This window comes from Gossypium hirsutum, chromosome A01 (assembly GCF_007990345.1).
Source record: "Gossypium hirsutum isolate 1008001.06 chromosome A01, Gossypium_hirsutum_v2.1, whole genome shotgun sequence".
Lineage (NCBI taxonomy): Eukaryota > Viridiplantae > Streptophyta > Magnoliopsida > Malvales > Malvaceae > Gossypium > Gossypium hirsutum.
Genome location: NC_053424.1, coordinates 112,916,500 through 112,940,750, shown reverse-complemented (window position 1 = coordinate 112,940,750; position 24,251 = coordinate 112,916,500). Strand labels below are relative to the sequence as shown.

The 24,251-nt window shown below is 34.2% G+C and overlaps 2 protein-coding genes across 2 annotated transcripts; one reads left to right on the top strand and one right to left on the bottom strand.

Annotated features, from left to right (window-relative positions):
- Window positions 1–4,422: 4,422 nt before the first annotated feature.
- Window positions 4,423–6,555, top strand: LOC107939006 (uncharacterized protein At4g08330, chloroplastic). Its single transcript, XM_016876987.2, has 2 exons — window positions 4,423–4,766; window positions 5,918–6,555. The coding sequence occupies exons 1-2, from the start codon at window positions 4,672–4,674 to the stop codon at window positions 6,312–6,314; spliced, it is 492 nt and encodes a 163-aa protein (XP_016732476.1). The 5' UTR covers window positions 4,423–4,671; the 3' UTR covers window positions 6,315–6,555.
- Window positions 6,556–8,955: 2,400 nt separating this feature from the next.
- Window positions 8,956–10,921, bottom strand: LOC107939010 (uncharacterized). The gene is made up of 2 exons (XM_016872297.2): window positions 10,224–10,921; window positions 8,956–9,518 (listed from the first exon to the last, which is right to left on the bottom strand). Exons 1-2 carry the CDS (start codon window positions 10,522–10,524, stop codon window positions 9,229–9,231), a joined length of 591 nt encoding a protein of 196 aa, XP_016727786.1. The 5' UTR covers window positions 10,525–10,921; the 3' UTR covers window positions 8,956–9,228.
- Window positions 10,922–24,251: the final 13,330 nt, after the last annotated feature.

Here is a 24,251-nt window from a genome sequence, read left to right as displayed (position 1 = left end):
TTGATGAGCCTGAAGAATTTCAAAGTAATATTATGTTCATTTTACATGTGTTGACTTTTATTATTGAATTATTTGTCAATTTTAATATAATAATAGTATATCATTTTCCAGCTGAAAGTGGTGGGACGCGCAGAGTTCGAGGACGTACGCTACTTAGAGATTTATACGACTTAGATCTTGTCGAGCGTGTTAAAGTAAGTAGAAATACTCATGGTCAGCCTGTTGGATCTGAAGCTCGACTTTTAGCAGGCTATTTGGGCATTTTAGCACGAAATGCAAATATGTTGCCCATCAACTACGAATCATGGCATCACATGCCTGATAGCAACAAAAATCAGGCTCTCGCTAATATTAAGGTAACAAAATGTGAATGCAATTTATAATACTTTGGTTTAAGTTTCATTTATATTTACATTCTAAACTTATGTTTTTTTAGGAGAGATTTCCTTTAGAAGTCTCCGATGATTATATCAAGAAGGCATTAGGTAAAAGATGGAGAGACAATAAAAGTACTTTAAAGAAACAATATTTTAAGAAAGACATAAGCCTCGAGGAAAAACTGAGAAATGTTCCGCCAGGAATGCTGAGGTATCAATGGGAAGATGCGGTTAGATTTTGGAATTCAAAGAAAGGAGAGGTATTGCATATTTCCAAACTCTTATATATAGTGTTTACTATATACGTAATAATAATTTTATTATGTAGGACCGTGAGCGAGTTGGAACAAGCAGCAGGCAAAAACAAAAATTCACGCACACGGCAGGGTCGAGAAGTTTTGCTTCTGTAGCTGAGGCCGAGGTATTATGAATTTATTAATTCTTTCAAATATTAATAACTTTCTATTATTAAATAATATTCTTACTACTATATTGTAGGAAGTCAAATCCGGACAAAAAGTTGGACGCCTTCAGCTTTTTGAGATTACGCATAGGAAGAAAGATGGATCTCCTATGACATCCGAAGCTGGAGAAATTATGGTATATTCACTTAATTATATTTGATTTATTCTAAATATTTATAATCTTTAATTATAATTGTTTAATTCAATTCATCATTAGTAGTTTTAAAAAATGTTAAGTTATGTTGCATTTCTTTTTATTATATATTTCGTTTCTAACTCTTTAATTGATTTTTTAGGAGAAACTAAAGGAGAAGAAGGCGGAATATGAAGCGATTGCTTCGAGTGATAGTTCTGTTAATCTTGAGAACATTGATAACAGAATTATCACTGAAGTTTTGGGTCCTGAAAGGTACGGTCGGGTTCGATTTCAAGGATCTGGTGTTACCCCGACCCAATATTTTGGATCCGGCTCCCAGCAATACATGCCTTCCGGAAGTCAAGCTCAAGCTGAAGTTCAGAGGTTAAGAGACCAGATAGCTCAGATGCAAGCGAACACGGTTGAGCAAATTGCCGAGGTTCAACGAAAATATGAAGAACTCCAGCAACAACTTAGAGCGGAGGCAGCAGAGAGGGAGGCAGCGGCTGCAGCGAGAGAGGCAGAGGCACGAGCGATGGTAGCAGAACAGAGCAAAAAGTACGATGACCTCCAGCTACAGCTTCAGCAGATGATGCATATGTTTCAACAATCGCAAAAGCCGCCGTCTTAGACATTAATTTTCTTATTGTAAGAATGTTTTTAAGTTTTGTCACGTTTAACATTATTGTAAAAATATTTTAAATTATACTTTATTTATTAATTATATCATATATCTTTAGTTAAATTTGAAGTATCATTTAGAATTAATGTTTTTGGTTGTATTTTTTATGTTAAATTTGCTGTTTTTGGCTACATTTTATATTATATTTGTTGTATTTGGTTGGATTTTAATGCAGGAAGGGCTGGATATTGGTGAAAAAAATATTACAAATCTGCCAAATTTAGCGGTGCTTGCAAAAAAAGCGCCGCTAAAAGCCTTGACCTTTAGCGGCGCTTTTCCCACAAACGCCGCTAAAAGCCTTGACCTTTAGCGGCGCTTTTCCCAAAAACGCCGCTAAAAGCCTTGACCTTTAGCGTCGCTTTTCCCACAAACGCCGCTAAAAGCCTTGACCTTTAGTGGCGTTTTTTCCAATAAACGCCACAAATTTTTGTGGCGTTACCTATAGCAGCGTTTTTTGCGGCATTTTAGAAAGCGCCGCTAAAAGTTTTAGTGCGCCTAAAAGCGCCGCTAAAGGCTAAAAAAAGCGCCGCTAAAAGTCTATTTTCCTGTAGTGAACAATACTTAATGCTTAGTATGACAACATAATGCATGCATAAATTAGATTTAAAAATATAAATTTATCATATTCAAAAATATTTTAAAATTTTCGCTTTTATTACTAAATAAATATTAAACAAATTCATGGATTTGTTAATAAAAAATTTTCATTTATATCAATTTATATGTCCTAACTTAGATGCTATACATGCTCAGGAAAATGCTGCATATTTGGATTAGACTAGACATTCAATTGGGGGTTTGCAATTTTGGAGTTCCTTTACGTGGCACTTTGCAAGGTAACCTAATTTAGTATCAAATGAAATAAACGGTTGTTGTCTACTTTTGCAAACATGATCCTGGATACAATTTCTTTGGTGGCCAATGGCCATGGTCTTCCATAAATTTTGAAGCAATGTTTCACTATTTATGATTGTCTAGATGATGTCTTTGTACATGGTTGATGTTTCCATGTTTAAGGGAGCTCATTCTCACGAAAGGCATTTGAATTAGGACAGTCAAAAGTGTTTTTTTTTTTAGTCCAAATTCTTTACCTCAATAAAGGATGTAAGTTTAAATATGATGGAATAAAATAATTTGATGAGCGTTAGTCAAAAGTTTCAATTTAAGGTTTATAGAATGCATAAAAATTGACCTGATAAAATGAATGCAAACACTTTAACAATTATACTCTTGTTAAATTTTGGATTTAGGATTTAGGATTATATATTATTAAACAATTACTTGTTTTAATATTATTACAATTTAATTGTAGTATTTTGAATAAATTGTCTAAATTTTTTATTTGTAAAAATAACCAAATAGTAATTAATGTGATTTTAATAAAAGTTTTTGTTAATAATTTTTATACGATGCTTATATATGATGGAATAAATATATTAAAATAAATTAAAGAAAAAAAAAATAAAGTCACCTCAATATCTATGGGTCTACTTACTTCATTTGTACTTTTTCTAAAATTGAGGGCACAAAGTCTATAGGAAATTAACACGTTAGATTTAGGGGTTAAAACTTTAATTAAAATTAAATTAATTGATTGAGCTAATTTAATTCGGTTAATTGATCGGTGATTAAATTTAGTTTGGTTGAATATCGATTAATATTTATTGGAATTTTAGTTATCAGTTAATTTGATTCGAAATCAGGTAATTAATCAAATTAATCAAATTTAATAATTAATATTATGTGTTAATTTCAAGACTTATGTAGTGTTTTTAATTTTGTAGTGATCTAATTTGGTTAAAGTTTTATTGGACTTTAATTATTAAATAAAGTATGGGTCAAATATGTATAAATAGTTCTAATCAAATTCTAAACGGGCTAATTAGGAATTAGAACTATATGACAAAGTTATAAATATTAGGTTAGAGTAAATATTCTTTTCTAATATCTCATCAGGTAAAATCAAATATGTTGTCATTTCTAACAATATGTATAATAGAAATACTTTCAGTTGTTATCACTAATTAACAATTACTTTATAATAGTTTTACTAACATAAAAAGTTTCAAATATATTAAAAAAATTTAAAACATAACATTCCCAATAAACATATAATTAATCTAAATACAAAACTTACTAAAAAATCACAGTAAACAAAATAACTTTTAAAACAAAACATAAAAATAACATTAAACAAACTATATAATACTAACAAAATAATTTTTTCTTATCATAATTTATTCTATTTAAAAATAAAAAAAAAGAAGATACATTTTCTTTTTTCTCTTCTCCCTCTCTTCTTCTGCATTTTTTTTATTGGTATGTACCTTCGTTTAACACTGATGGCTTAAATAAAGGGTTTGGAGTAGTGGATACCGCCTGTGCCACGTCAGCAACTGGTGCCACCTCTGACAGAGGCTTTACCAGTGTTGCCTCTGCCAGAGGCTTCACCAGTGCCCCCTCTGGTACATCCTCCTCTCTTTTTTTTTTAACAGTTTATATTTATTTTTAAACTAACATTTTTTTAACAGGTATCAAAAAAATAGAGTGGTCACGCCTCAGAGACAATACCACCTTACGTGTACCATTTTGGTATATAATTTTATGTTTGTATTATTTTGATGATTTTTTTTATTAAATTAGTAAAAAAAACCCGGATGAGAGGAAAAATCAGAAATAGTAAAACTTAGATGAACCGCCCAAAAGCCACATTCGCAATTTCCACATATTTTAATAAAAAAGCAATGCTAGCGAATATAGATACGACGTCATCAATAAGAAAACCACAGCTAAAAGCCAAAACCCTCAAAACAAGATTGTTGAACTGTTAATTCCATTTATTTTCCTAACTAAAAGCCCTGAAAATTGAGCCGTTAACGCCACCCCCGATTCTAGCGGACAAGTTTTTTTCCTTCCTAACCCACCTCAGCACTTATTTACTAAAACCTTGGGTCTTTCTTTAGCACCGTCATCCTCGTCAGAGTTGTTGATTTGTGAGAGGAAGAAGGAATAATGGAGAATTCGGTTTTTATGAATCATATTCAACACCTCAACGGGAATCTCCTTTATTCCTTTTCTCCTGCTTCTCTAGGACATGTAACTTACAGGTTTCTGGGTATCTCGATTCCTTCTTTCTTTTTTCTGTTCTTTTTTAATTCCATGGTTTAAGATTTTGAAGTGTCATTTCTGGGTTTTGTTTGTCATGAGATTTTTTATTTTGGGTTTTTTTTTTAAATGATGGGAATTGGTTGCGTTGACTATGCCTAATTGTGTTAAATAAAGTTTCTGTTTTTGCTTTTGCTTTTTTTTTTTTTGTCTCCATTGATTGTAAACCAGGGGACTGGTTTAGTTTAATAAAGTGTTCATTATTAACTGCTGATTGGAGTACAAAGCTGAATTTTGAATGAGCTTTTGATGAGAAGAAAATCTTTTTGAGAAATAAATTAAGCATATACAGACATTACAATCTTCCAGAGATTCTGTTAATACATGGAAAAGCTTAGTAAAAAATTAAGCATATATGTGTCCAAAAAATACTTATCTGTCACTCACATCCAACGCCGAAGAACCTTAATTTATTTATATTACAGGTTTATTAGGGTCCTAGTGGAATGAACTGGTTATTTATGTAGTATTTTGCATTTATGGTAACTTCACCGCAAATTCTCTGGCTTGGTTGATAGCTGGTACTTCATAGGCAGAGTAATGAAACATCTGAAGATTCAATTTTTATGGTTTGTTGAGTTATAACGTGATCTCCTTAGCTTTGATAGCAACTGCAAGTTCATAAATTGATATGGGCTGTTTGACTTAGATTATCAAAGCCAGGTTATGAACTCATCTGGTAATTTTGTTTTTCATTTACTTCTATTTGGCTAACTGATCAAAAGCCTTTTAGGATTTTTCCTATTAGTTTAGCTCATGAAATTGGAATTTACAAATTCTTAAAGAGTAGTTGACATTGAGAATTATAGTCCTAGTAAATTTTAATTCTATTTTTTTTTTTCATGAAATTGCAATGAGTACTTAGAAAGAGTCGATTAGCAGAAAAGTTCCTTAGATGCTTCCATCATTTCAAATTATGATGCCTTCGTTGAACACTCGTTGAAATTCTAGTCTTCCTCTCTAAAGCAACATAAGTATAACTAATGTATGTACAGAACTGCCAAGTCTCTTTAGTTTCAGACACTGCATAATAGTTTCCTTAGCATTACATTTTTTGAAGATATAAAATGGTCGAAACAATTCTTTCTTGCAGCTGTGGCTCTTGTGGGTATGAGCTAAACCTGAGTTCTTCTAGTCGAAACACCGCAACAATTGGCTCAAAATATGGAAAGTCTATAAAGCGAGGGATTATATCATTCTTCAGTATAGATGAGAGCAGATTTACACAAGTTGATGAGTTCCAATGCGTTCCTTACTTTTCAAGGCATTCTTGGGGCTTGTTCCGCCATAGAACCAAACTTCTTTGCCGCAAGTGTGGCAACCACATTGGAAATGCTTATGATGAAAAAACTTCAGGCTACCCTCTTGTATTAGACAAATCCAATTCATCCCCTAGTAATGAAGTTTCTAGCCATAGAAAATACGATGTCAGAATCCGTGCCCTACAACCCTCGTCAACTCAAGAACTTGGTACTCTGCATTTTATGTGATCATATCGTTTATGGTCTTCCACGTGCATTATACCGAGAGTTACCTTGTGTGGTTGTTGTTTATAGCTTGTTTTGAGTCATTCTTTGTTGTTTTTCATGGTCACTCATGTACATAAATTCTGAAGGGAAAGAAATTTGGAGTGTTTGTTGAAAGAGTTGAGCAAAGTATTGCGACTACCCAAACTTAAATGTAATCATATTCATGTAATATCTTTTTGAAATGAAAGTATTTTTTGGGACATTGAATTGAATCTTGGAATTACTTTAGTATTTTGGCTATTTTAAACCATGTGATGGATATAGAGCAGATCTTGAAGCACACACAAATTATCAAATCTTCCTTTCTCTTCTCACTTTTTTCTCTTTTCAGAAAGGCCTGTTGAAACACGAATTGGTCATTGGAGACAGCTCCACAGGGAAGTCTGTTTTTCTTTAAATAAAAAAAGGGTTAAAATATGATATTAGTCCTCGTACTTATCCATAATTTGAGATTTAGTCCCTATAATTTAAAGTTCAATCCTCTTGCTTTTTCAATTTAAAAATTCTAGCCGGTTATTATCTGATGCTTAGGGACTCGAGGAAATTTAGAGAGGGAGGACCAAAGTAATAGCTAGATGGGGAAGAAGATGAGAATAGATATCTAAGATTATATCTTACTTAGATGTTGACTTAGGGATAAACAGTGCATGGAAATGGCTAGTTTTCATTGTCCTGTGTCATCTAATTTCGTAGGGCAACGTGCAAACTTGGCGGGATCATGGCAGTGTCAATCTTTTCTTTGCCATGCATGATAGTCGGGGAGTGAAAACTATGGATAGTTTGCTGGCAATTGGGATTTGTCCTTGGCAATGTCTTTGGGCCTCAAGGGTCCTATTTACCATAGGTTAGTATAGGCAGATTATAAAGCGGGTTCTTTGTGTATTTTCTAAAGGATCATAAGACATAAGCCAATCTTTTTAATCTAAAAATAATTATCCACAAGAAAAATAAAGAAGTCAAGCTTGAAACGCAAAAAAGGGTGTTAAAGAAAAAAGCAAAGTTTTGAAAGATGCATTTGTCTAACGCTTTTAACGCCCTTTATATATGAGGTGTGACAGAACAAGGTGCCTCTTTTAAAGTTTTGTTTGACTTGAGAAAAGCTAGCAAAAGAAAAGCCAAGCCAAGCCTAGCCTAGCCCTCCCTTTGGCTTCTTGAAACCAAACAAACTACAGCTGCTGCCCTTTTATTGGTTCACACCATGTTCTTTGTTTTAAGGTCACCTCCAAATGAAAATGTTAATTCATTGGTGATTGAAATGACTAAAATGGAAGTTGAAACTTGGACTAAAATGTTAACCTTAATGTATACTGTATTAAATAGCCACTATAGTTTTCCAATTCAATATTGACTGAAAATATCTAGTGAAACCCATGATTCTTTCATCTTCTTCTTCTTTGATAATGGCGGAGAAGAATGTGGGGCGGTGGGGTTAAGATTTATGTCGTCATTTTCGACTACTCCATTTTAGCCTTTTCTCAATAGTACCATTGTGGTCCTGACTGCATTGGTCCCTTTGCTGGAAAGAGTTACAATTTGGGACAAATTATAGTGAAGGGTCTTTCTGAACAAACAAAGGGGCCTGCTTGGCCACTTTGCACCAGCTTAATGGCTGGCACGTGGGGGCAGAAATCTCCATGAACAACTATGGAAATTTTCAAGTCCAAGAAACATGTTAGGGACATAGAAGATTTGATGACTCTACACAAAACAACTCATGAGATTTGAAGAAGAAAATAAATGTTAAAACATGCCTTTGAACTTGAAATCTTGTATTAACAAGAACTTTTATCACTACTTAAGCCAATGATTATTTGGCATTCAACTATTAATTCTTAGTTGACTTAATTGAATTGACGGATTTGTTTGTTTTTTAAATTTATGTTTAATTACTTATTTAATGTATAAAAAATAAGTAATAATTAAAAAAATCTTTTTACTTAATGTTAATATCTTGAATATATATAGTTAAGGTAATATATATCATAAATTTCAATGTCCATACTTAATGAAATACATAAACTTTAATTTAGTATAATTATACACAAAAAAAATTAATTTTAATTTAATTACACAAATAAAATTTTTATTTAATTGTACACAATTTTTTTTAAAAATAATAAGAGCTATTTACTTTCATGTTAAATAAATATAATTATTTGATATGCAAACATAAAATAGTATTACGTGGATAATAGTGTCAAAAATTCCTGAAACATAAAATGATATTATATGGATAATAATGTCAATAATTCTTAAAATTTGAATTAAATCAAAATTTATATATATAATTGTACAAAATTAATGTTCATATACCACATTGCACAATAAATTGAAATTCATGTGTAGTTTTGATATTTATCTTTATATTTAATATAAAACAATGAAATTAAAAGTGTAAACATAATTAATTCAAATAAAAAATAAATATATATAAAATCATTTTTTTTATATAATTCCTCAGAAGGAACAATATTCTCTCCCACCAAGACAACAATAAGACAAGATTTAGCATTATATTTTGGGGGGCATGTTGCTGTTTGGCCCTTGTGAAATTATGCTGCAATGTTACTCACTTTAGGCACATGATATGGGGACTTCAAAATATACAAATATTTCTTTCTTTTTTGTATTAGGAATGTGGCTCATTGTAAACAAATAATCCTTTTACAGCTGGTTCAGTTTATCAGAAAAAGAAAAAAGAGTATAATAGAAGCAGCAGCCAAAGAACTTTAAACCAAAGCATGTTAGGGTGATAAAGCATATTTTAACTCTTACCATCTCAATTATATGAGAGCCCCAACACACACGCACAAATTGGCATGGAGGAAGACGAAAAGCAAAGCTTTAGGTGTCCCTTTCTATACAAAAGATGTCTTTATTCTTTGGTCCACTTTGTCAGACTCCTTATCCACCACCCCTTCCTTCTCATCACTTTCAGTCCTTCTACCTTGCTGGATCTCTTCCACCTCATGAGCTGGAATAAGTGGCCAATCCGCTTTCCCCACTTAAGCGAAGCTCGTGGTTTGGCATGCTCTATCACACTCTTATTGGCATCCTTAATGGGGTTCCATGACATACTGCAATGCTCAAGAGAGACCTTTGAAACTGTGCCTTTGTCCCATGAACCAACACCATTCTCTTCAAACTTAATTGAGATAAAGGAATCTACAAAAGAAACAAGGGTTTCAAAGGAAGATTAGTAAAAGTACTAAAAGAAAAGCAAAGATAAAGCAACTACTTTTATGGTAAAGTGTATGCATTATAGTACATCCACCAAATTTTGTAGCTAGTTAGCTGTATACTAACAGTGAGTGCAAAACTAAAGCAATGTACAAAGCATAGCCTGAAAATAGGGGAAAATAATATAAAAGGAAAGCCATCTTTACTAAATTTTTTTAAGGTCAGAACATGAATAAAATCATAGGATTTAGTGTTAATGGCATTCATTGTTTCCAAACTGATATATTTTTCAATTATTATAAAACTTTTTCCATGATTTTTCCCATGTAAAACACACATACAATGCTAAACACATTTTTATGTTGGGAAGCTGCTTACTTTGAAACATGGGAAAAAGGATACCTACAGCAAGCAGAAGGAAATAGGAAAAAAAATTGTTTTCCAGTTTTACCATATTTTGACCACACTTTTGTCACTACCCAAACTATAATTTTAAACATAAAGAGTAAAGACACCCATGCATGCATGTGATGCATGTCTTTCTAATATTATGTTTTGATTTAAGTTATTTTTTTCCTTTTTGTTGATGGGAATTCAAGAACAAAAAAGATACTGTCTTTGCTTGAAAAATCTGAACCAAGTACTTAAGAAAAAAGGAGGAGCAGAGGGGGAAAATTAAAAGGGTATTACCTTCTTGACTGGTTGAAGCATCATGAGCATCGGAATTTTCAGATTTGCAATGCTTGAACTCAAGACGATTGAGAAGTGAGCCTAAAGCAAAGATCTTGGGGAGGTTAATGGGAGGTTTCTTTAGTGAGACACCATGAATTAATCTATGGTTGCTTTTGCAGGTGGATGATGAAGAGCGTTGGGCTTGCTTTGAAGCTAAGAAAAGAAGCCTCTCATTTAAGCACAGAGGGCAAACCCCAATAACAACTTCTTTAGGATGGAAATAGCAGCATGAATTGTCTTCCCTATACCCCTTCATCATGCTATGGGACTCCTACTGTAAAAGAAGAGAGCAATTAGAGGAGGGAATATGAAAATTCCTTTTTAACACATAGAATGAAAGAGTTGAGTTGGTGTGTGATAGATTATATTGTGGGGGAAGTTAAGTAAAGATTATCATGAGATTGGTCCCACCACCATGTCGATTTAGACAATATAATAGGTAGGGAGTAGGCAGACAGGGTTTTTGGATAGCTATCCATCAGCTAAGTTAGGGGCATTCATCCACTCTCAAGCACACCTAATTTGTTTTTGAAAAGGAATATATGTTTTAACTTTTGTAAAGAAATGTATGGTAAAGAGAATAAGTGAAATAAAATTTATTCGGAACAGGAAAAAGAAAATGTCGAAACTATTTTTATTTTGAAAATGTCGAAACTATTTTTATTTTGAAAATGGAGATTGATTTTAAAACGAAAATAGAGTCGTCATCAATCCTTTTTGTTTAGGTGTAATCGGGTAATCCTGTGATCGATCATTTTAATAAAGTATTTCGGCTTATTAAAACAACGTTTTTTGTCTACTAAATACTAAAAAATAGATTCGGGAGTCAGTTACGTGCGAGGAAGGATTAACACCCTCGCAACGCCCAAAATTGGTACCGTATTGATCAATTTACGTCCTAATGTTGAAGCTTTGAAAAAGATTTTAAAATGCAATTCCTTTAAAACGTTTGGATAACTTGAATTGGATATTAAGATTCTCTTGCTTAGAAGGAATAAAATATTACGTCTAACACAATTGGATACAATATTTCGAACCCTCGACACAAGATCATCTCAGGATTTCCAAAACACATGCACTTAAAACTTTTAAAAAGGATATTTGACTATTCGACCCAAACGGTAAACAAAAACCCAGCACGACTGGGCACGATTTATCGAATTTCCAAATACGAAACATTGCCTCATTTTAATTTGAGAAAACATAGATGGAATTTCAAAAGGATATTCTGTATTTTAGTCGAATGAAAAATCGAAACCCAGCACGATTGGGCACGATCTCTCAAACTTCCAAACACGAAATATTGTCTCGTTTTAAGAGTTTTTTTTAATGAGGGTGATTATAAAAGCGGTGAAGTACATTTATTCGGTTTATATAAAAAAAATGAATTGAACAATTTAAGATGAAAAAGTAAGCAAGCTCGATCATAAATCAATACACAGAAATCCAAAAGCAAAGTAACTAATATGGAACATGTACATAGTTAATATATTACACCATTTATCAACGATATTACAAAGGTGCAGATATGTAAATTAAAACACACAAAAACAAACAATAAACAAACGAACAATACATAAAATAAACTATATGTATACAGACAAACAATACATGCAAAACTTTAAAATTAATTATAAAATAAATAAAAATAATTAATGCATAAAATACAAAATATTGATCTATCTAAATTAATAATATACATATAATGAAAAACTTATGATAAATATATCTACAGAAATAATAATATAAAACATTTGAAATAAACAAAAATACATCATAAAATAACTTTAAAAGGCATAAATTATATATATATAGATTTAAAAGGAAATGTATAATCACAAATAGATTTAAAAGAAAATACATAAAATAATATAAAACCAACAATATATATATATATAAAAAATGTGGAACAATTCAAAGCTGATGATATAAGAAACATTTACATATATGTAAGTGTAAGAAATAAATTTGTAATGAAACAGTATAAATGATATACAAAACAATATATATACGAATAAATAATATACACAATATATCTACTTGTTGGGCCCGGGTAAAATTTGGGCTCTACAACTGCCCCTCTTTACTCGTTGTTGTGTAACGAGAATAGAGCAAAGACTTCAAATAGGGCCAATTTTGCCCGGTCTTGCGAAATCTTCAACTTATTTGATGCTCTTCTTCTTCAAGTAGTCCTACAGCAACTTCAAGAAGATAACGTTTGTAATTTCAACCTGTTCCACTGCAACTTCAGGGAGATGAGGTCAATGGCTAAAATCTGCTCCATAGCCGATACATGGAGATAAGACTTGCCATTTCTGATCTGCTCCATAACCGATATATGGAGATAAGATCCGTAATTTTCAGTTTGCTTCTTGCAACTTCAAGAAGATGAGACTACTATCTTCAACCTGCTCTCTTGCTACCTTAGAGAGATAAGGTCGGTGGCTAAAATCTGCTCCATAGCCGATACATGGAGATAAGATCTGTAATTCTTCAGTCTGCTTCCTGCAACTTCAAGAAGATAAGACTAGTGGCTAAAATCTGCTCCATAGCCGATACATGGAGATAAGATCTGTAATTCTTCAGTCTGCTTCCTACAACTTCAGGAAGATAAGATCTGTATCTTTATCCTGCTCTCTTGCTACCTCAGAGAGATGAGGCTGGTGGCTAAAATCTGCTCCATAGCCGATACATGGAGATAAGACCCGCCATTTTCGATCTGCTCCATAGCCGATACATGGAGATAAGATCTGTAAATTTTCAGTCTGCTTCCTGTAACTTCAGGAAGATAAGACTTGTATCTTCAACCTGTTCTCTTGTTACCTCAAAGAGATAAGGCCGGTGGCTAAAATCTGCTCCATAGCCGATACATGGAGATAAGATCTGTAAATTTTCAGTCTGCTTCTTGCAACTTCATGAATATAAGACTTGTATCTTCAACTTGCTCTTTGCTACCTCACAGAGATAAGGCTGGTGGCTAAAATCTGCTCCATAGCCGATACCTGGAGATAAGACTCGCCATTTCTGATCTGCTCTATAGCCGATACATAGAGATAATATCTGTAATTTTCAGTCTGCTTCCTGCAACTTCAGGAAGATAAGACTTTTATCTTCAACCTGCTCTCTTGCTACCGCAGAGAGATAAGGGTGGTGGCTAAAATCTGCTCCATAGCCGATACATAGAGATAAAACTCGCCATTTTTTATCTGCTCCATAGCCGATACATGGAGATAAGATCTGTAGTTCTTCAGTCTGCTTCCTACAACTTCAGAAAGATAAGACTAGTGGCTAAAATCTGCTCCATAGCCGATACATGGAGATAAGACTCGCCATTTCTGATATGCTCCATAGCCAATACATGGAGATAAGATCTGTAACTTTTCAGTCTGCTTCCTACAACTTCAGGAAGATAAGACCTGTATCTTTAACCTACTCTCTTGCTACCTTAGAGAGATGAGACTGATGGCTAAAATCTACTCCATAGCCGATACATGGAGATAAGACTCACCATTTCTGATCTATTCCATAGCCGATACATGGAGATAAGATCTATAATTTGCAGCTTGTTACCTTACTGCTTAGGGAGTTAAGGCTCGCAACTTTACCGATATACTGCACTGTCCTCTGAGGAACATAATCTGTAAAATCGATTTCATGTATATATGCTTATGCCAAACAGTTAGGATGCTATGATCGAAATGAATCAAATGCTCCGAGCTAGATGTGATGCTTATGCCAAATAATTAGGATGCTATGATCAAAATGAATCAAATGCTCCTAACTAGATGTACTATGAATGGCATTGGTATGAATGTAGAGTGTCATAAGAAATGCCCCTTTTTTATGCTTAAAGTGTTATCACTCATTACTCATCAGGGCATTATCACTGATGTATTAATTGCCATCTTGTTTGGCTGGTATTCTTGACAAACTCAGAAGCAATCCCATTCTGCTCAGCAAGCCTGCCCCAATGTAATTTCAAAGTCCCTTCCATTGTACCTTCTAGAACATAAAGTTTGTACTTCCCACTGCAACTTCAGGGGAATAACATTTGGTTTCTTCTATCAATCCTGTTGTAACTCAAAGGTATAGGATTCATACCATCTTCTTCAATCAAATGATCTATTACACCCTTCTCTGAGTAATATGACCAGATGCGTATGCAGAATATCAATTTTCTTTTTCGAGCTGATCCCATTTAATGCTTGGGTGAACATTGTTCGTCATTCGTTGAGGTTGTATTACCAATGCCACATCTTGTATCTGATACTTTTGATAAGAAATGTAAAGAGATAGTGACAATTTAGACTCCTCTTTCCAACCCTTAAGTTTGGTAAGTTCTAAATAATAGTCCTATTTCAGGTTCTTGTATTATTTAGAAACTTCCAGAGTAATATGCACAACCTCTTTTTGTAAAGGTATTATTATTCCACTAATCATTATTTCAATGTAAAAATGCTTAAAAAGGGATCATAACAATGGACCAAAAGGAAATTAGGAGCATAGCTCGAAGTAAGTAAGTAAATGCAACTTTAAGAAAGAAATTTATTGGAATGTATCTTGAAAAGAATAAGATAATCAAAGATATTAAATCCAAAAACTAGTAAAATAAAAAATTAGGTGCCTCAGATATTGCAACCTGATCTTCTCTGTATGAACTTCTTGAGGACCATTTTGAGCTTGACATGTGTTTAGGAGATCTATAGTACTTTGTCGATGCCTCAAGACGTAACGTACTTCCTCTTCATTGATTCCAGCATAGCAAGGCTACCATATACCTTATCTTTGGTCGAAATTTGAATTACCCTTTTCATGTTTTCAATTCAAAACCCCTTTGGTCTCAAGGCGTCCTTTGCGGGTTTTCGCCTTGGCCTCTCCTTTTTCTTTTCTTTTTCTTTTTTGTGTTTTTTTAAAACTATTAACTGTGACTGAATCAGAGTTCACTGGATTGGGCAGGTCCTTACCATCCATTTCAGTCAGTATCAATGCTCCTCCAGAACAGGCATTCTTTACTACATAAAGTCCCTCTCAATTTGGCATATTTCTTCCTTTGAAATCCTTCTATATAGAAATGATCTTCTATAATATCAAGTTCCCCTCGTGGAATTCTCTAAGATAAACCTCTCTGTCATAAGCCCACATCATCTGACTGTGGCGGATATCCTTTCAATTTGATTGAACATATCGAGATTTAGTTTATTTTGTCTCATCTCATTTTAATTCTGAAAAGACTTGGAGAAAATGAATCTTGTTTTCAAAACCATTTTTATCCCATAAACCAATGAGCAATGTGTTGCCCCAGTGAAGATCCTGGTTAACATTCAATAAGCATAGAGGGTAAATGGTAACTTCTTTATGCCAATCCTTACAAGTCACGGTCACCTTCTGCAATCTCTTTTTGTTGTTTTTGTTTTTGTTTTTTCTTTCCTTTTTTTCTTTTTTTTCTTTTTGGTTTCCTTTTCTGTATTAGGATATGGCATCTGATCTTTGAACAAACTGCAAACTTTTGACATTGTGCAGTTGTATTAGAATGATCTTTTCTGACATTACTTGTCGGCACCCTTTTTTTGAAATTTGACGACTACCGACCTTGTAATATTGGCATATGAAGCGACCTCACCCTCTTCATGAAGTCATCAAAGACCACCAAGATAAATCGATTTATATTAGACGAGAATGGCCTGATAACATCCATGCCCCACATATTGAAAATCTATGAAGAAATGGAGATGACACATAAGTCCTGTCTTCCTCTATTTGGCATTTATGGCATAACTAATACAATCCCCTTCTATGGTGGATTAGTAGCACCCGAACCTCATGATTAACCTGGCTAACGTAAAATCATTAGCATGTGTCCCTCTGACACCGTATAGATATTTTTATCGTCCACAGGTCTTAATATCTCGGGTATATCTTTAAATGATCACGCGAAAACCTTTTTGATTTCTTGGAATAACTCAATGACGATTCGCTTTGCCTTCGTGGTAATGCAGGCACCGATCTTTATCTCTTGCTTATAATGTCCACTGACCCTTTGTAGAGTAGGGTCTATTTTTCATCTTGTTTTACCATCCTTAACAAATCAGGAGATAAGCTACAATATCTGTCATCTTCAAAGTCCTTAGATCCGCTTAAACACATATCTCACCCCAAAAGGGGGTCATTTACAGCGTTGCTCCTGTCGTTGATATATAAGGACCTATTGTAGGTACAAAGGCATATTTCCAAAGAATAAATGATTCTAAGGATGATTATTTATATGATATGATCATGGATGAAGAATAAAAAAAATATTTAGAAGATAGTCCAAGGAATAAAAGAATATATATTATGAAATGGAAAAAATGAAAAAATATTTATTCGACAAGTTACATTTTATTGACATAAAAAATTTTGGACATAAGCTTATGTTACAAAAGGATTCTTCTTGCCTCTAAGCTTAAAGCAACAAACGTGTTTTGAATACTACTCTAGATTAGCTCTAAAAATACATTGATCTCTTCCACAGTCCCATTATTCAAAACATTCCTAAGTATGCAAGGATATGGAAACCTTTATTCCCCGATTCTCTCTTCAGATATGTCATTCAGACTCCCCGATATTCATTCCTCTTTTAACGTGTTTAAGGTATCGCAACCCTTTTGCCCCCTCTTTCAAATATTGCATTTATTCTATTTTCAGAGCGATTGAGGAGTCTTCGAACTTCACAATTCCCATGTTGATAAGCCTTCAGACTACTCTTTTGAAGAAGGTGCAGTTCTCTATCGAGTGTCCCACAATGCCCGCATGATATTCACATTGGGCACTTGCATCATACCACTTGGGGTACGGGGGTTGCAACGATTTTAAGTAGAACGGGGTACAACGTCGCATTGAATAGACTTTTGTACAGCTCCCGGTATGTTATGGGAATTGGAGTGAACCAGAGCTTCTTCGTGCTTTGTTTTGTACTGGGCTCCTGTCTTGGCAAAGCTTGCTGGCCCGTGGCCATCGTTCTCGATTGATTAACCGTAATCGATTTTACATAATCTATGTTCATATTGCTGACCTCATTTTCTCTTTTCTTCGAGGCTGACTTCCTAGTGCTTTCCCCAGCCTCTATCTTTCCGCATCTTATCGCATTCTCTATCATTTCACCGGACATCACTATGTCCGCGAAACTCATAGTTGCACTGCCCAGCATGTGATTAATGAATGGGGATTTCAAGGTATTAATGAAGAGCATGGTTGTTTCTTTTTCCAGTAGTGGCGGTTGGACCTGAGTAGCAACTTCCTTCCACCTCTGAGCATATTGCCTGAAACTTTCACTCGACTTTTTCTTCAAATTCTGTAACGTGATCCTATCAGATGTTATATTCATCACATGGCCATACTGCTTCATGAAAGCCTGTGCTAAATCCCTCCATGATTTGACTTGGGTGCGATTCAGGTGATTGTACTATTTGGCCGCAGCCCCAGTCAAACTATCCTGAAAATAGTGAATTAACAACTGATCATTATTAACATGACCAGTCATCCTTCAACAAAACATTGTGATGCGAGCTTCAGGGCAGCTAGTTCTGTTGTATTTTTCAAACTCCGGTACTTTGAACTTCGGAGGGAGCACTAGATCCAGAACCAAGCTTAACTCCTTAGCATCCATTCCACACTGATAATCAGCGCTTTGAACTTCTCTTCCAACCATTTGTATCGGTTTTCCAGCTGCTTTAGGAGCTCTCCATTTGTCCATTCTACCTCTACAATGTCATCCAGATCAGGGATACCGGGATTCGCCGAATTGTCTCCGGAGCCTGAGCCTGTCGGGAAGTGTGTTAATGTTGAAATGTCAGCTTGATGCTGAGGACCAATGTTGACAGACACCCAATGTGCATATGCATTGGGTTGTGCAGGGGTATTTGTTGGGGCGAAACCTGGTGGATAGACAGGATCCTCACTGTCATCTCCGAGATTGATCATAGGGCTCTTTCCTTTTCATGGCCCTCAAAGCAGTAACTTGGTTAACTGATTCATCATGTTCTTTTGTGATTCCAGTATCTGATCTTTCATATCCTGCTGAATCTTGGTCAGTTGCTATTGCATCTGTTCTTGCAGCCGATCCTGCATTTCCTTCTGCATTTGCTCTAGTTTTTCCAACTTTTAATCCATAACTTTGGCTTTTCTCCGTGTGTAGTAATAATGTTCCAAGGAACTACAATACGATTTCTAATTAATTAGGGTTCTCTTGTGAAGTTTAATGCACATGATGCAATGCAATGCAAATGCATAGAATGAATGCAAAAGAAAGTAAGGCGTTGATTCTGAATTCAATTCTATTAGAACGACTTTTCTAGAAAACAAATTCCTTTACATAAAACGGATTACATATGCAGCTTTGCCCTCATGTGCCAGGCGAGGACACCGATTTCTTTTCTTTGTAAAAGCCGAATCTCGCAAGCTTTCAATAGATGCCCCCACTAGCTCCCTTTGCTTGATTCAGGCCGCGACTTAATACTCACCTATCCTCGCAATGTTCGTTAGAACCTTTAAGAAAGTTGAGACGTGACGTCTTTCGGATAATCTTTATTTACTTAAATCCTCAGGTAAAGTCTTGTTTTCCTCTGCGAACTATCAGCCTTCTTCGGTTGTGTTTACTTGGACCATATTCAGGCAACCGTATTTTAATCCACTTTATTAAGAAATTCATTTTCTTATGACAAACTGTTCTATTTAGAAATCAAATATGAATCAACACCTCCTTTCTATGATGATGTAATGCAATGCAGTCATAGACAAAACAAAAAACAAAACAAAACTCGTTAGTACAGAAGAAATAAATAATAGAGAAAGTACCTATTCAGGTGACCACTAGATTTGGGCACGGTTCTACCTAAGTGGACTCTCAAGGTTCACTATATGTGCTCAGTTCTAGAGAAAAGGTACCCAAACCAGCAGATTCCTCAATCCTCACCCATTATAGGCTTATACGGATCGAGTTCGATTCAAAGGGATACATTTCCCTATGGCCATGCAGAGGTGAAAACCTCACGAAGGCATAGGTATGGATGTATCCCGAAAGCAGTCCACTAGCCCATGCGGAGGTGAAAACCTCACGAAGGCATAGCTTCTCACTCCCACTTAAAAGGCGTGACCACAACGGTCATGCGATATGCAATGCCAGGGGACATAAAAACTTAGAACTCAAAAAATATGAATAACATGATGAAAACCATAAAACCCACGAGATGCAATAAAATGATCGTATGTTAAAAAATCAAATTTTAAATTTTCAACAAAAGGACAGAAAATGATCAATTTTACGGCTTGACTCTCTTGTTGTCCCCAGCGGAGTCGCCAAGCTGTCGAAACCATTTTTATTTTGAAAACAGGGATCGACTTTAAAACGAAAATGGAGTCGCCACCAATCCTTTTTGTTTAGGTGTGATCGGGTAACCTTGTGATCGATCATTTTAATAAAGTATTTCGGTTTATTAAAGTAACGTTTTTGGACTACAAAAAACTAGAAAATGGATTCAGGATTCAGTTACACGCGAGGAAGGATTAGCACCCTCATAACGCCCAAAATTGGTACCGTATTATTGATCAATTTACGTCCTAATGTTGAAGCTTTGAAAAAGATTTTAAAATACAATTCCTTTAAAACGCTTGGATAATTTGAATTGGATATTAAGATTCTCTTGCTTAGAAGGAATAAAGTATTACGTCCAGCACGATTGGATACAATATTTCGAACCCTCGACATAAGATCATCTCAGGATTTCCAAAACACATACACTTGAAAATTTTAAAAAGGATATTTTACTATTCGGCCTAAACGGTAAACCGAAACTCAGCACGATTGAGCACGATTTATCGAATTTCCAAATACGAAACATTGCCTTATTTTAATTTGAGAAAACATGGATGGAATTTCAAAAGGATATTCTGTATTTTAGTCGAATGAAAAATCGAAACCCAGCACGATTGGGCATGATCTCTCAAACTTCCAAACACGAAATATTGCCTCGTTTTAAGAGGTTTTTTTTAATGAGGGTGATTATAAAAATGGTGAAGTACATTTATTCGGTTTATATAAAAAAATGAATTGAACAATTTAAGATGAAAAAGTAAGCAAGCTCGATCATAAATCAATACACAGAAATCCAAAAGCAAAGTAACTAATATGGAACATGTACATAGTTAATATATTACACCATTTATCAACGATATTACAAATGTGCAGATATGTAAATTAAAACACACAAAAACAAACAATAAACAAACGAACAATACATAAAATAAACTATATGTATATAGACAAACAATACATGCAAAACATTAAAATTAATTATAAAATAAATAAAAATAATCAATTCATAAAATACAAAATATTGATCTATCTAAATTAATAATATACATATAATGAAAAACTTATTATAAATATATGTACAGAAATAATAATATAAAACATTTGAAATAAACAAAAATACATCATAAAATAACTTTAAAAGGCATAAATTATATATATATATATAGATTTAAAAGGAAATGTATAATCACAAATAGATTTAAAAGAAAATGCATAAAATAATATAAAATCAACAATATATATAAAAAAATGTGGAACAATTCAAAGCTGATGATATAGGAAACATTTACATATATATAAGTGTAAGAAATAATTTTGTAACGAAACAGTATAAATGATATACAAAATAATATATATATACGAATAAATAATATAAACAAAATACAAATAGCTTAATATAAATAATATATATAAAAATAATAATATAATATTTAAAAAATGTTCATAAAAGAGAAAATAAATAAAATATAATAAAACAGAATGAAAATATACAAAAGAAAATACAACAAGAAAAAATTAAAATAAGGTGGAATCAATTATCAAAATGTTAAGATAATATGAAAAGGGGGGGAAAGAATGAATGAATTATAAAGAATATAAAAACCTGAATTTTAAAAGAACTTAATGGAAATAAAAACAAAATTAAGGGTATAATTTGTAAACAAATAGAATTTCTAAAGCGTAGACACGGACTAGAATGAAATGTGCCTAAATAAATAGGGATTTAAAATACAAATATTCCAACTTACAAAAGACAGTATTTAAATGAGGAGCTAATTAAAACGATGCGCAAATCCTTCGAAATAAAAACCGTTATTGAATGGTTGTTTTTTGTGCTCGTATTCAGCATCTCCTCTCATTTTCTCCAAAAAATCCCCCTTTACAATAGTTTTGAATGGCTTTTATAGTCAAATTTTACAAACTGATTGGCCCTTTCTCTTTACCTAGGCAAGTGGGGTAATGGGGTTAGTGGGGTGATGGAATTAGTGGCAAATAGGGTGATGCAATTAGTGGGATGATAGAGTTAGTGGTCGGTTTAGTAGTGTGCTAATTGGATGGTTGATGTTTTAGGCTCTACTTGTTGGGCCATTTTTATTCCATTTTTATTCCATAAAAATGAATCTTGTTTTCAAAACCATTTTTATTCCATAAACCAATGAGCAATGTGTTGCACCAACGAAGATCCTGGTTAACATTCAATAAGCATAGAGGGTAAATGGTAACTTCTTTATGCCAATCCTTACAAGTCACGGTCACCTTCTACAATCTCTTTTTGTTGTTTTTATTTTTGTTTTTTCTTTCCTTTTTTTTTGTTTTTTTTCTTTTTGGTTTCCTTTTCTGTATTAGGATATGGCGTCTGATCTTTGAACAAACTGCAAACTTTTGACATTGTGCAGTTGTATTAGACATGATCTTTTCTGACATTACTTGTCAGCACCCTTTTTTTAAAATTTGACGACTACCGACCTTGTAATATTGGCATATGAAGCGACCCTCACCCTCTTCATGATGTGATCAAAGACCACCAAGAAAAATCGATGTATATTAGATGAGAATGGCCTGTAACATATGAAGAAATAGAGATGGCACATAAGTCCTGTCTTCCTCCATTTGGCATTTACGACATAATTAATACAATCCCCTTCTATGGTGGATCAGTAGCACCCGAACCTCATGATTAACCTGGCTAACGTAAAATCATTAGCATGTGTCCCTCTGACACCGTATAGATATTTTTATCGTCCACAGGTCTTAATATCTCAGGTATATCTTGACATGATCACGTGAAAACCTCTTTGATTTCTTGGAATAACTCAATGACGATTCGCTTTGCCTTCGTGGTAATGCAGGAACCAATCTTTATCTCTTGCTTATAATGTCCACTGACCCTTTGTAGAGTATGGTCTGTTTTTCATCTTGTTTTATCATCCTTAACAAATCAGGAGATAAGCTACAATATCTGTCATCTTCAAAGTCCTGAGATCCGCTTAAACACATATCTCACCCCAAAAGGGAGTCATTTACAGCGTTGCTCCCATCGTTGATATCTGGAGACCTAATGTAGGTACAAAGGCAGATTTCTAAATAATAAATGATTCTAAGGATGATTATTTATATGATATGATCATGGATGAAGAATAAAAAAATATTTAGAAGATAGTCCAAAGAACAAAAGAATATATATTATGAAATGGAAAAAATGAAAGAATATTTTTTCGACAAGTTACATTTTATTGAAATAAAAATTTTTGGACACAAGCTTATTTAACAAAAGGATTCTTATTGCCTCTAAGCTTAAAGCAACAAGTGTGTTTTGAATATTACTCTAGATTAGCTCTAAAAATACAGTGATCTCTTCCACAATACCATTGTTCAAAACATTCCCAAGTATGCAAGGATATGGAAACCTTTATTCCCCGATTCTCTCTTCAGATATGTCATTCAGATTCCCCTATATTCATTCCTCTTTTAACTTGTTTAAGGTATCGCAACCTTTTTGCCCCCTCTTTCAAATATTGCATTTATTCTATTGTCAGAGTGATTGAGGAGTCGTCGAACTTCACAATTCCCATGTTGATGAGCCTTTAGACTACTCTTTGGAAGGAGGTTCAGTTCTCTATCGAGTGTCCCACAATGCCCGCATGATATTCACATTGGGCACTTGCATTATACCACTTGGGGTACGGGGGTTGCAACGGTTTTAAGTAGAACGGGGATACAACGTGCGCATTGAATAGACTTTTGTACAGCTCTCGAAATGTTATGGGAATTAGAGTGAACCAGAGTTTCTCCGTGCTTTGTTTTATACTGGGCTCCTGTCTTGGTGAAGCTTGCTGGCCTGTGGCCATCGTTCTCGGTTGATTAACCGTAATTGGTTTTACATAACCTATGCGCACATTGCTGACCTCATTTTCTCTTTTATTTGGGGCTAACTTCCTAATGCTTTCCCCAGCCTCTATCTTTCCGCATCTTATCGCATTCTCTATCATTTCACTGAACATCACTATGTCTGCGAAACTCGTAGTTGCGCTACCTAGCATGTGATTAATGAATGGGGCTTTCAAGGTATTAATGAAGAGCATGGTTGTTTCTTTTTCCAGTAGTGGCGGTTGGACCTGTGTAGCAACTTCCTTCCACCTCTGAGCATATTGCCTGAAACTTTCACTCGACTTTTTCTCCAGATTCTGTAACGTGGTCCTATCAGGTGCTATATTCGTCACATGGCCATACTGCTTCATGAAAGCCTATGCTAAATCCCTCCATGATTTGACTTGGGTGCGATTCAGCTGATTGTACCATTTGGCCGCATCTCCAGTCAAACTGTCCTGAAAATAGTAAATTAACAACTGATCATTATTAACATGACCAATCATCCTTCAACAAAACATCGTGATGCGAGCTTCAGTGCAGCTAGTTCCGTTGTATTTTTCAAACTCCGGCATTTTGAACTTCGGAGGGAGTACTAGATCCAGAACCAAGTTTAATAACTTAGCATCCATTCTACAGTGATAATTAGCGCTTTTCAGCGCTTTGAACTTCTCTTCCAACCATTTGTATCGGTCTTCTAACTACTTTAGGAGCTCTTCTTTTGTCCTTTCTACCTCTGCTATGTCATCCAGATCAGGGACACCGGGATT

What these genes read in the sequence shown, in the direction of transcription:
- LOC107939006 (XM_016876987.2), top strand. Translation starts at nt 4,672, where the DNA reads ATGGAGAATTCGGTTTTTATGAATCATATTCAACACCTCAACGGGAAT. An exon ending in CTAGGACATGTAACTTACAG is followed by an intron (nt 4,767 to 5,917) that starts GTTTCTGGGTAT and finishes TCTTTCTTGCAG; the next exon opens with CTGTGGCTCTTGTGGGTATG.
- LOC107939010 (XM_016872297.2), bottom strand. Translation starts at nt 10,524, where the DNA reads ATGATGAAGGGGTATAGGGAAGACAATTCATGCTGCTATTTCCATCCT. An exon ending in TGCTTCAACCAGTCAAGAAG is followed by an intron (nt 9,519 to 10,223) that starts GTAATACCCTTT and finishes TTTCTTTTGTAG; the next exon opens with ATTCCTTTATCTCAATTAAG.